At 46.5% G+C, this 12,595-nt stretch overlaps 2 protein-coding genes across 5 annotated transcripts in view; one reads left to right on the plus strand and one right to left on the minus strand.

The window, feature by feature from the left end:
* CACNA2D4 (calcium voltage-gated channel auxiliary subunit alpha2delta 4) overlaps positions 1-12,595 on the minus strand; it is a 251,480-nt gene that overhangs the window by 61,294 nt on the left and 177,591 nt on the right. The window lies entirely within an intron of this gene.
* LRTM2 (leucine rich repeats and transmembrane domains 2) overlaps positions 1-12,595 on the plus strand; it is a 61,062-nt gene that overhangs the window by 39,384 nt on the left and 9,083 nt on the right. For 2 of the 3 annotated variants that reach the window (XM_066590964.1, XM_066590963.1), the window contains exons 2-3: positions 640-767; positions 11,607-12,197. In XM_066590964.1, the coding sequence (XP_066447061.1) occupies positions 719-767; positions 11,607-12,197 (640 nt within the window). In that variant the 5' untranslated portion in view covers positions 640-718. Of the gene's footprint in view, positions 1-584; positions 768-11,606; positions 12,198-12,595 lie in introns of those variants that run through there. The other variant, XM_066590962.1, reaches the window with a different exon arrangement.

Below are 12,595 nucleotides of genomic sequence, written 5' to 3' on the forward strand. Positions count from 1 at the left end.
CTTCGGTTATTAGTCAAGTTTTCTTTCTTCTTTTTTGGGATTTCAGGCTGGATCCTGTGAGTTAGGGATATGTTTTCTTACATGTGGGTTTATTGTTATATGTAGTATGTAGCGTATATGTATTGGTGAGTATAGTTTTGGAGTGCAGGTTAGTGTAGTGTGCTGTATGTATTATTTGGACCAGATGGACCTTTTGCTTTTGTTCCTTTGTCCTGAAGTAAGGCAAAGTCCAGTTAACTCAAGTGATAATTTGTTTTTGTTTTATGTTTGTCTTATGCCAAGTGAGCGATATTTATGTTCCGTTTATTGTTATGTTTTTCACTTTTATAGTAAAAAGATCTACAGGATGTAACTCGGGATCAGTACAGGATAAGTAATGTATGTACAGTGACTCCACCAGCAGAATAGTGAGTGCAGCCCTCGAGGAGAATACAGGACAGGATCTTTGATTCCTGACAGGTTTAAACAAGTACAAAACGTAATTCCCCTACAGAAAGATGATCCTGTAGTGGAGCCAGTTTGCTCTGTGTGAATGGGAGATGTTACGGGAGGGTGGAGCAGCAGGTGGAGGCATCGGAGTGTCAGTCTGCACTGTATGCACTCTGTGTGACTGTGTGTCTGTCTCTTGTGTCCCACCAGCCTCCAGCCCGGACCACCCTGCTCAGCCTGACCCATGTAAAGGTGGAGACTCCCAGCGCTGCAGGTGCGCAATAGCAGAATGCGGGAGCCACGGAGACGCTTCCCCTGCAGATGGGCACTGACCTCATGTAAGTGGATGGATATTCAGATGTTTACATATGGAAGAAGTTCAGAGGAGGAGCAGATTGAGGGCGGGGTTTACTTATCACCAAATAAGTTAGGGAAGCACCGTACAGAGGTGGATGACTTAAAGGGTCTATCAAGTCTAATAACAAAGATTGATGCAAAGTTCTGGAACTTTTTCATACAATTTGTTTTTCAATTCCTCACCATTTTCAACATCTCTGCTTATGGTCAGTGAATGTGAACCTGTCCAGACCTAAACAATAGCTGCAGAAGTATCCAGTCTAGACAATCCTCTATGATGATTGTTTGCTACAATGTATCAGTGCAGGTAACATCTATCAGTCTGGAGTTCAGGCTGTTTAAGCTCACAGAGAAAGGTTGGGTCTGTTGCAATACCAGACACAACCTGAAGACGGGTGTGGTTTTGTTTCAAGAAAAAAGCAGCTACGTTTCCTTAACCCTTGCATGATCCACTTAGAATGAACAACTCGGCCAGGTGGTGGAGGATGAGGCGTCAAACTTTATTTCCTACAAGTTAAGGATTTCTGCCACTTGGCAGCAGCATATTATGTTCATTGACTCTAATGTAGCAGCGCCCCCTATAGTAAGAGACCTATTCATCAAGTGTGATGGACGTAGATAAGACAGAACCAGAGTCTTCATATGTACCAAGAAATAGGCAACATAGAAAGTGTAATAGACAACAAGCACAACAGCCATAAGTCATAAACGCAGCATCCATGATGTCTCATTAAGAGTCATGTAGGACCCCGAGGAAGTAGGGAGGGGTGTTACCATGTTAGTGCTCCCCTGGATTGTTCATCACAGTAGCAGCAGTTCTATATTCAGAGGCAGTAGCTGCTATCATGAGGCCCCTACACCGTATAAATAGCCCGCAATGTACGAAAATAGCGACATTATTTCACACGTATTTCATTATTAACTCCAAAGCTGCCGACTGTAGAGGAGGGAAGCAGAGGTCTAAGATGGTGGTGTATCTCGCTATCACTCACGGGAATATTTTGCAAAGTAGGAATTTTTATGGTATTTATATACACTTAATGTCAGTAACATCCCCTCCCCTAGAAACAGTGTGTGTGTATATATATATATATATATATATATATATATATATATATTACACACTCAGGGTGCATTCACACGAACGTATATCGGCTCGGGTTTTACGCCGAGCCGATATACGTTGTCCTCGGGTGCAGGGGGGGGGAGGATGGAGGAGCCAGGGCCAGGAACTGTGCTCCCGCCCCCTCTCTGCCTCCTCTCCGCCCCTCTGCACTATTTGCAATGGGGAGAGGCGGGACGGGGGCGGGGCTAATTCCCGGACTTTAGCCCCGCCCCCGTCCCGCCTCCTCTCATTGCAAATAGTGCAGAGGGGCGGAGAGGAGGCAGAGAGGGGGGCGGGAGCTCAGTTCCTGCACTTGGCTCTTTCATCCTCCCCCCCCCTGCACCCGAGGACAACGTATATCGGCTCGGCGTAAAACCCGAGCCGATATACGTTCGTGTGAATGCACCCTCATTGTCAGTAACATCCCCCCTCCCCCAGAAGTTGTCAGGTGAAACTTTCTTTGTGTGATTGTAACGTTGATATAAGTGATTACAATATCAGAGCAAAAGGATCATTTATTGTGGAGAACTGACCCCTTGTAGGGAGGCTCTAGTACCCTGTTGTACCACCTCTAGCTTGGATACAAGATGTGATACAGGCAGAAATTCTCCCCGTGACCCCAGAGTGCAGCATAAAATCACGTGACAAGTTTTCCGTGAATCCGCTTCAGTGTGAATCCACAGTAGATGGGAAAATCCAGTGATCTCAGTGACTTCCAACAAGGCCTGGTCATCGGTGCTAGACAAGCCAGGGCCAGGATGTCACAAGCGGGCATGGAGGCTCTAGTACCCTGTTGTACCGCTTCTAGCTTGGATACAAGATGTGATATGGGCAAGCATGGATGCTCTAGTATCCTGTTGTACGGTCTCTAGCTTGGATACAGCATGTGATACAGGCAGGCATGAAGGTTCTTGTATCCTGTTGAGCCGCCTCTAACGTAGAGGCAAAAGGCTGTACACGTAATAGGGGCTATGAGACCAAATGTCCTTCAGCCAAGTGCCTAGAAATGGTTCCGACAGACACAGGGTTGTAACAATAGCGCCACCTGTTTCTGGATGGCAGACAACGGAACAGTTGGAGCTACTCGTGCTTGTTGGATGATCAGGCGCTCCTCGCTACTGGTAGTCTGTAGGGGGTGTTCTGAGCCTGGTCGCTTTGTGTACCCTCACACATCCACTGGTTGCAACACCTAACAGTCTAGGCAGAACGACCCGGTGGGGGACAATTCGTCAATACGACCATTCAGCTCCTCACATCCCAATAATGCGCCCCCTCTCAGACTCTCTGCGTCTAGTTGTCAACAAGCTCTACCCAAGCGGAAGAAGAGGTCACTTCACACAAGGAGCCTCCGAGAGCCTTTTATAGGCCTAGGGGGAACCACTTTTTAGAGATGGAACTGCATGCAGAGTTCTGTAGCAAAACGAAAACTTCTTCTAGGGGTGGGACTTATTTGACAAGGAGTGTATATTATACAATAAATAACCACAATATTAGCCTCCATCTACTGGCATGTTGTACCTTCCTTTGGGCTACAGAACTGCAGCAATTCATCACAGTGTAAATGCCACTAGGTGATGAAATTGTTCTGGAGGAATATCCACCCCTGCGGACAGGAAGCTTCTTGTAGTTGCTGCAGATTAGATGGAGGTGCTGACATGTTCTGACCAGCTGACAGGAAGGGGTTAGCGATTCATGCTGCTTACACCAAATTCTGCCCTTTTATCAGCACGGTGCAGCAGCAATCGGGATCCATCCGACTATGAGATGTTTCTCTTCTGCTCAGTGATACACGTTTTGTGCTCTTTTTCCCACTGGAGTCTCACCTATTTTTTTCTATTAGATAAAATGGTGCTGAAAATGGCCGTCTGCTGTTATAGCCGATTCGTGTTAAGTAACAGCTTGGACATGTTAGTTGGAGCAGCGGTGTTCTATTCGGCTAACTGTGCAGCGCCTCTTGGTCAGAATGATTCCTGACACTCCCCTCTGACCGCTTTCGGTATCGAGTTGTTTCCATCCACAGGATCCCCGTTCGCTGGATGTTTTTCCTCAATCACAGAATTTTCAGTATACTTTCCGCACTGTTACACAAGAAAACCGCAAATTATTGACAGTGACATCCTGGCCCCGGCTTGTCTAGAACCGATGTCCAGGCCTTGTTGGAAGCCGCTCAAAATCACTGGATTTTCCCATCTACTGTGGATGCACACTGAAACTGATCCACGGAAAACTTGTCACGTGATTTTATGCTGCACTTTGGGGTCACGGGGAGAATTTCCATGAGAGTGAGGAAGTCTTTAATCAAGGGCTAGGGGGTCTATCTAGTCAAGTGCCAGAATTTCTAATAAAGGGCCAGGGGTATTAATAAAGATTTGTTCACTGTATATGTATCTACTGAATTAGAGTTAAACTTTACCTTTAACACCAGGTTGTTTTTAATATCAGGATGTCCGTCGTTCTGTTTTAATTAACTTATTAATAGATCTTTCAAGTGGTTGGAGTTCTGCTATTCTGACACAAAGCTCCAAGTCCCCAGCACAGATACAGTAAAGTGATAAAATCCTGTATGCCTGCACTCACCACCAGGGTAAGCTCATACTGATTGTACATTTGTCTCAATAATAACATAGTCTACAGTAAGCTACCTCTAGTGGTGGCAACAGGAAGACAGAATTTGATCACTTCACTCTGTGCTGGGGATTTGGAGCTCAATACCAGAAAATTATTATGCAATCAATTAGTGTAAAATGATGGAAGTGATAAGCTATAATAATGGTATTCATCGGTGGACTTTCCATTGATGTGAGTGGTAGGAATGAGCCACATTCCGAGAGTGGGCCCCACAAGTCAAAATGGGGCTCCACTACCTGTGCTGGTTGCTCCACCCTTTTAATTCCCCCCTTGCAGTGACTGAGATGAGACGCCCTGAGATCTCACCCCATCCCTCTCTCTCAGGTCCATGGCTGCTATTATGGTATGTAGATATGGATATGTCATATAAAACATGCCGCATTCCCATTGATACTGGCACTGAAGAGGTTACATCGCGGAACGCTTCATCTGTATGTCTCCCTTCAGTATGGCGCATTTATCTGTATCCCAGAGGAAAGATGAAGCGTTGAGGAGAAGCTGCTAATCATTTATCTAATGAAACATTCATACGTCTCACTTCAGCCACTTTGAAGTTAAATAGGAAAATTCGCAGGAAAATTAAAAGCACTGCTTATTATCGCCGCTCCCCACCCTGACCCGGCGGTGCCCCACACAGCCTGGCGCGGCTATTACCGGACATTCCCGGGCATCCAGGTTGGAAAAGTTGAAGTCTGAAAACAGTGAGGCACGATATATACCAATGGCCAATTATTTCTGCCCTCCTTGGGGCACTTTCTGTTACCTGGATGGGCCGTATAAGATAACTGCCCTCCCCCAAATGATGACCTGTAATGTGACCGAAGCTCCGGGGCCCCAATGCAAAATCTGTAACAGGGCCTCCACCTATGATGCCTAATAGGCCAGGGCTTTCATCCCTTTTTGGCACGTTCCCTATACCTAAGCCCTTGAGTCAAAGCTACAGCAAAAATGACCCCTTATGACTCTGCTGAATGATTCATAGAGGGTAGGGGAACTGTGCCAAAATATGGTCCACCCCTAAGACGCAGAGGAGGAGCTTGTAGATTTCAACCCCACCCACTGCCTCATGTCACTAAATAGATTCAAAAAACATGGCAACTTTTTTTTTTTTCTATAGCGACACCACACCTGTAGGTTGTATCTGGTATTGGTAGCTGGTACTCCATTGAGATTAATAATGTCAAGCTGCAATACTACACACAACCTGTAGAGAGGCATGGCTTAAATTCAGGAAAAAAGGATCAAGAAACAAAGCTTGTATTTCCCCATAGCTACTTCACTGAGCAAGGCTCTGCTTAATGCATGTCTTCAGGTCTTGCGGTTAAGGATAAGTAATGTATGTACACAGTGACTCTACCGGCAGAATAGTGAGTGCAGCTCTGGAATAGAATACAGGATCTGCGTCAGTTTACAACTCTGAGCGGAGTTTATTATTTTGATGTTCTCGTTTTGCCACTGCAGTGTAAGCAGGTGAACAACTGGAGCATGAGGCAGGTGAGGAGCAGGAACGATGAACTGCCAGCAGAAGAGTGTGCGCAGCTCTGAGGTATAATACAGGATGTAACTCAGGATCAGTACAGGATAAGTAAAGCATCTACACAGTGACTCCACTAGCAAAATAGTGAGTGCAGCTCTGGAGTATAATACAGGATGTAAAGGCCCATTTAGATAGGACAAATGTCAGGCAAACGATGCCCGACATTCGTCTTTGCAAGTACCTGATCACATGATTTTGCACAGGAGCGCGTATCATTACTTTACAGCGGAGCGGCTCAGGAGATTTCTCTCCTCGCGCTCTCCCGCCCCTCTCCATTCACTTAACATAGCGTCCGTTCTGTACTGAACGGCTACTATTAAAGCTCATCGTTCAGCTCATCGTCCATCATTTATGCTGCTCAGTGTAAATAGCAGCTGTTCAGTACTGAGCAGCCGCTATGTTAAGTTAATGGAGAGGGGCAGGGAAGCGCGAGGAGAGAGATCTCCTGCAGCCTCCCCGCCCCCCTGCTGGCCGCTCGGAGCAAGCCAGCGATACTAGCTCCCGTGCAACAGCAAGGGAGCGAGTACGACGGTCGACCATTGTTTTCCCAGCTTTCATCCCACCTAAATGGGCCTTTATTCAGAAGCAGTACAGGATAAGTCCCTGCTATCATGAACGATGGAATTCATGCTCACATGAAATTCATCATTCGGCAGAAAAGCAAACAATGGGAGCATTTACTCTGCACGATTGTTGCTCAAAAGCCATCTTTTGAACAAACTTGAGCGATAATCGTTGTGTGTAAATCAGCCATGGAGAATCTGTAGCGGGTCCATCCTGCCCCGCGGACATGAGGCATTAAAATAAGAATAAACCCACCTGCTGCGGTCCGTACATGTCTTTCCTTCTTCGCGGCCGGATCTTCTTTCTTCGGCCCAGCGGATGTGCTCAGCACGCCAGCTGCGTGCATGTGCCGGGCACATTCGCCAGGCCGAAGAAAGAAGATCCTGCCGCGAAGGAAGGAAGACCTGCATTGCCCGGAGCAGGTGAGTTTAATTCAGGCGCGGGTCTCCTGCGGATCCGGACGGCTTCCATAGGCTTCAATAGAGGCCTGCGGGAGCCGTCCCCGCGGGAGACCCGCAACGAAATGGAGCATGTCCTTTTTTTTTCATGCTCCAGAAATTTTTGAATTCACTTTTATTGACCATCCACGGGTATTTATCTACCCGCGGGTGGTCAATTCATCCCTATGGGGTGCGGATCCGCGTGCAGGTGATCCGCTGCGGATTTGAATAATTCTTTTTCCCGTGGACATGAGGCCTTAATGTATGTACACAGTGATTCCACCAGCAGAACAGTGAGCGCAGCTCTGGAGTATAAAACAGGATGTAACTCAGGATCAATACAGGATAAAGGCCCTTTTACATGGGACGATTATCGTTCTGGTTGTTCAAAACACTGTGCTCTCACTGGGTTTTGAGCGATAATTGTCCCGTGTAAGAGCATGCAGAAACTGAACGACTGGACGAGAGTCGTCCAGTAGTTAAGTTTTAAGCATGCTTAAAGTCCGTGCCACCATCATTCAGTGTAAACAGCAGCCCTTCAGTACTAAACGGCTGCTGCTTACAGTGAATGGGGAGGAGCGAGTATACAAGGAGACGAGTGTCGGGCATCATTTTTCTGACACTTGTTACGTGTAAAAGGGTCTTTAGTAATGTATGTACACTCCACCAGCAGAATAGTGAATACAGCTCTGGAGTATAATACAGGATGTAACTCAGTATCAGTACAGGATAAGTAATGTATGTACACAGTGACACCACCAGCAGAATAGCGAGTGCAGCTCTGGAGTATTATACAGGATGTAATTTCCTATTTAGACGACTGTTCGAGAGCTTATGTCAGTGCTGGATAACGGGCTTCTCGCTGGCTTCTTGCTCAACGATTCACCTTCTATGTGGAGGGGGGAGCGTTTACATGCAGCAAGAATCCTGCGATCCAGCGATATTTATTATTGCTTTCAGTCAGCATAAAAATCAAGTGAACAAATAGTAAATAATTTTTTTGCATTTAACACTGGATGATTATCGCTTATTTTTTGTTCGTTTGAATGAATTTTGAGTGATATTCGACCTATGTGAATGGCCCTTAATTCAGGATCAGTAGAAGATAAGTAGGGTATGTACACAATGACTCCAAGAGCAGCAGAATTGTGAGTGCAGCTCTGGAGTATAATACAGGATGTAACTCAGGATCAGAAAGGTCATGTATATGCACTGTGACTGCCACTGTAGATTAAATATTTGCTAGTTGCCATACATAGTTTTGCTGGCATTCGCCGTTCCCGCTGGTGAATTATCAGGGGAGGAGTAACTTCCTCCCTCCATCTTGTTGTATACAAGAAGCAGTGCAGCAGCGACAGATCTCACTAAATATTTATCACACTGATTGGGGTAGATTTCAAGGGAGACGCGGCCACCCAGGACTGCGCTTATTCGGTGCAAGTGTCTGTTACATGAGAAGCAGCTCCGGCCTCTGTAAACAATAAGACACGTTTCGCTTTTCCATGAGAGATTCATTATTAATGACCCCGCTGTGCGAGATCCTGAACACTGTGTCATTGTGGACGCATCAGAGATCTGATCCTCGAGATTTTTTACCTGGCGACCTCAAGTAGTGGTGGGAATAATTAAAGGGGAACACCACATGTACATATCTTCTAACATATGTGGGAATGGGTAACACTGTTGGGGGTCTAAGATCCCCACCACCTCCTAGAATAAAGAGGAATGCGGTAACGCTTCTGGACTTAAAACTTAGAGTTTAGATAATTATGGCTGCTTACTTTCAAAAACAGCACCACCCATGGCTGCAGACTCTGTCTAGTACAGCAGTGTAGCACCTTTAAACACAGTGGGGATGAGTTTCAGTAGTAGATGTAGCTGTACATTACATTCAGTGTCTATGGAAAGCTGGGCGACATCCCCTATGGGTTGTATAATGTAATGAAGCAGATTTTAAGGGGGCTTTAGCATTCTTTTTCTCCCACTCTATGAGCTCAACTTTTTGCAAACTCTGTAAATCTGCCAGTTATGATTCTCACCCAATTGGAAATTTCTATTTGATGGAAACATAAGGGAGCAAGGGCAGACAGCGCCGGGTACATTAACATGGAAATTCATGACTCCCCGAAGCTGCTCATTGACTTGTCATTGGAAATACATTTTATATCATGAGTGATTGTTTTGTAGGGAATGAGGAGACATGCGGCATGTAGTCAGGGGTCTTCTTGTAGAAACACTATTACAATGCCAGGGTCTGCGTCAGCTGAGTGCACTTCTCCTGTACACAGGCTCTGACAACTGGATAATAAAAAGTAATCCAACTCCTAGATTGACACACAAACCCCCAAAGTGTCTGCCACAGAAGCCCCTATAGTGTCAGCCACAGAAGCCCACATACTGTCTGCTGAAGAAGCCCCCATAGTGTCAACCACAAAGGCCTCCATACTGTCTGCTAAAGAAGCCCCCTTGATATTTGTTGCAGAACCCACATACTGTTAAACACAGAAGCCTCCATGGTGTCTGCTACAAAAGCCTCCATAGCTTCAGCCACAGAAGCCACCATTAGTTCTACCCAGAGAAGCACCCATCAATGTCAGCCAAAGATTTCCCATAAGTGTCGGGCACAGAAGACCCCATTAAAGTAGCCATAGAAGGCCCCATAAGTGTGAGCTACATAATCTCCATAAATTCCATCCAGACGCATCCCATAAAAGCTTGTCACAGAAGCCCCTAAAATATAAGGGCCTCTGAAGCTCACAAGTTTCAGGAGGAGACATCTTATCAATTCCAGCCATAAAGCCCCCCCATAATTGTCATGCAGAGAGATATCTCATAAGTGCCAGCTTCAGAGTTCCCACTGGAGAAAGAGGGGGAACAACTGCTTGTCAGGGTGCATTCAAAACAAAAAAGTCCCCAGCAACATGCATACCTGGATCATCTTACTGTATGGGGCTATTCAGTCACAACAAGCTGGGCACTCGCTCGAATCTCCTACAACTGGTAGTTGCCCAAATCACCTACTGCCAGGCCACTTGCCCAAACCTTCTGCAGCCGGGCTGTGCTCGGCCAGACCTCCTTCAGCCGGGCTGTGCTCGGCCAGATCCCCTGCAGCCGGGCTGTGCTCGGCCAGATGCCCTGCAGCCGGGCTGTGCTCGGCCAGATGCCCTGCAGCCGGGCTGTGCTCGGCCAGATCTCCAACAGTCCTGAACAATCAGGCACCTAACGGACATAGAGGATGGACCACTGCATTACTAGGCCATTCTGGGCAAAAGCCAATTATGCCCATCTGTACTGAAGCTGTACAGTAACTTTACCCTTCCATCAGTGGGAAGGTCTCCCCAATATCTAGGCCATGGCTGGCAGCTATTCAGTCCTGCGGTTACAAGCTCATCACTCCGTTCACTGCAGGATCTAGGGGGAGGGCGTTCATAACTTCAGAAAAACTTCAAAAATAGCTTCAAACAGGGGACGAATATGCAGCATAAAAACAGGTAGGATGCTGCAGATGAGCAGCAGATAATAGAACGGGGGCTAAGCTGAGGTGTATTGAGAACATTCAGGGAAAACATCCCAGGAGGGAGCTGCTCCAAGTGTGACAGATGACAGGCATGAAAGAAAAGGGGGTCTTCCAGTCTTGTGCAGATAAAGATTAATCATCATAAATGACAAGTTCTGAAAGTTTCAAACGAACTTTGATTTAATTTCTTATCATGTTCAAGAGTTCTTCTTGCTGTCAGTGAATAGAAATACTCTTGTTTACATCCAGAGGATGTATTTTCACGCAGATCTGGGCTTGCTCACACAGCTGAGAGGGTATTACAATGTATTAGCGTAGGTAAAAGCCAGGACTGGAGACAAGTTGTTGCTGCTGTGTTTAGCTCATGTCTGCACTGATACATTGTAACTAGCTCACCAGCTGTGTGAGCCAGACTAGGTCTAGATGCTTTTCAGACTCTGACTATATTGTAGGCAATATTAAAGGGGAAGCCTTCCTAATTATCTACTGACAAGTCATTTTGGCAATCAGTAGGGAGGAGGGTCACAGACCCCCATGGAATCCTATGATTAAAGAACTGTGAAAGTTTGTGAGCCCCTGTGCATAGATCCAGCAGTCAGCCCCTTGTGATCAGACTTTGTCCAAAAGATGTGGTATCTGCAATTAAGGGTGTTTTCCTATATATTTTTTTTTATATTGGTGAGAGTCCGATTCTCAGCATTCCCAGTGATCAGCTGTGTGAAGCGGCAATAGCATTGTGGCCTCTTCATTGTAAGCCAGGTATAGTGCTGTACATTGTATAGTGGTGTTACCTGGTACAGCAGCTCAATCCCATTCACTTGACTGGGACTGAGCTGCAGAAAGACTACATGACCAAAGAAGAAGCACCTGAGTGCCGCATCTCTTTTAAATGTGTGATCAGCAGGTTTGCGGGATTTGGACCCCCACTTAAGTCCTGGAAAACCCCTTTAAGGAGATATTGTAACCCTATCATTATGACATATCTTGCATCCAAGCTGACATTATCATTTTATCTCCTTTCTTCTCCAGTCCTCGTCTGCTCGCTGTCTCTATGTGTCGCCTCATCCCTCTTCTCCTGCCCCCCATCTTGCACCTGTAATAGCAGCAGCATGGAGGTGGACTGCAGCGGACAAGGACTTACATCTGTCCCCACAGATATCCACCAGGACACCCGAATCCTCCTGCTGCTCAATAACCGAATAAGCTCCTTGTCTGGAGGCCCGTTTTCCAATTTGACATCCCTACACCGCCTGGATCTCTCCAACAACTTCCTGGACCAGCTGCCACCACAAGTGTTCGGGGAACTGGTCAACCTCACAGAGATACGCCTGCGCAACAACAGCATCCGCAGCATTGAGCGTGACCTCCTTCATGGACTGCCGCAGCTTCGTAGACTGGACCTCTCACTAAATTTCTTGTCCATGCTGCCCTCGGGACTATTTGATGACCTCTCAACTCTACGTTGGTTGTCCTTACGCTCCAATCGATTGCAGAGTCTGGAGAGGATGACCTTCGAACCTCTAAGCAGTTTGGAGAACATTCAGCTCGGAGACAATCCCTGGGAGTGTGACTGCAACCTCCGAGACTTCAAGCACTGGATGGAGTGGTTCTCTTACCGGGGTAAGCCATGACTTCAAGAGTTTCATCCGAACTAGTGTTGGGGTTTGGACCATCTATTCTTGTTCAGTTGGGTGTGGATGGTATAAAGGGGTGCAGAAGTAGCTGTTGCACCCTATTCCTGATGCAGCCCAAAGCTCTTATTACCAGATAAGAGGTTGGATAAAGACAGTTTGGGGGGTCCTGGTATAGACTTGTGTTTGGTTCAGGAACTTCCAGTTACACTTCTGTCCAGAAGTTCTGCTGGAGCATATTAAAACCAGCCACCAACCTTCGCGAGGACAACGAGTGACACTGTGAATTTCCACTGCAGCTCGGAGATTTCGTGTCACTTGACCAAAGTATCACACATCAGGGCCAAGTGCAACCGAAATGTAGCTTTTATGTGCCATTTGCCCTAT

Source organism: Eleutherodactylus coqui, chromosome 2 (genome assembly GCF_035609145.1).
Source record: "Eleutherodactylus coqui strain aEleCoq1 chromosome 2, aEleCoq1.hap1, whole genome shotgun sequence".
Classification (NCBI taxonomy): Eukaryota; Metazoa; Chordata; class Amphibia; order Anura; family Eleutherodactylidae; genus Eleutherodactylus; species Eleutherodactylus coqui.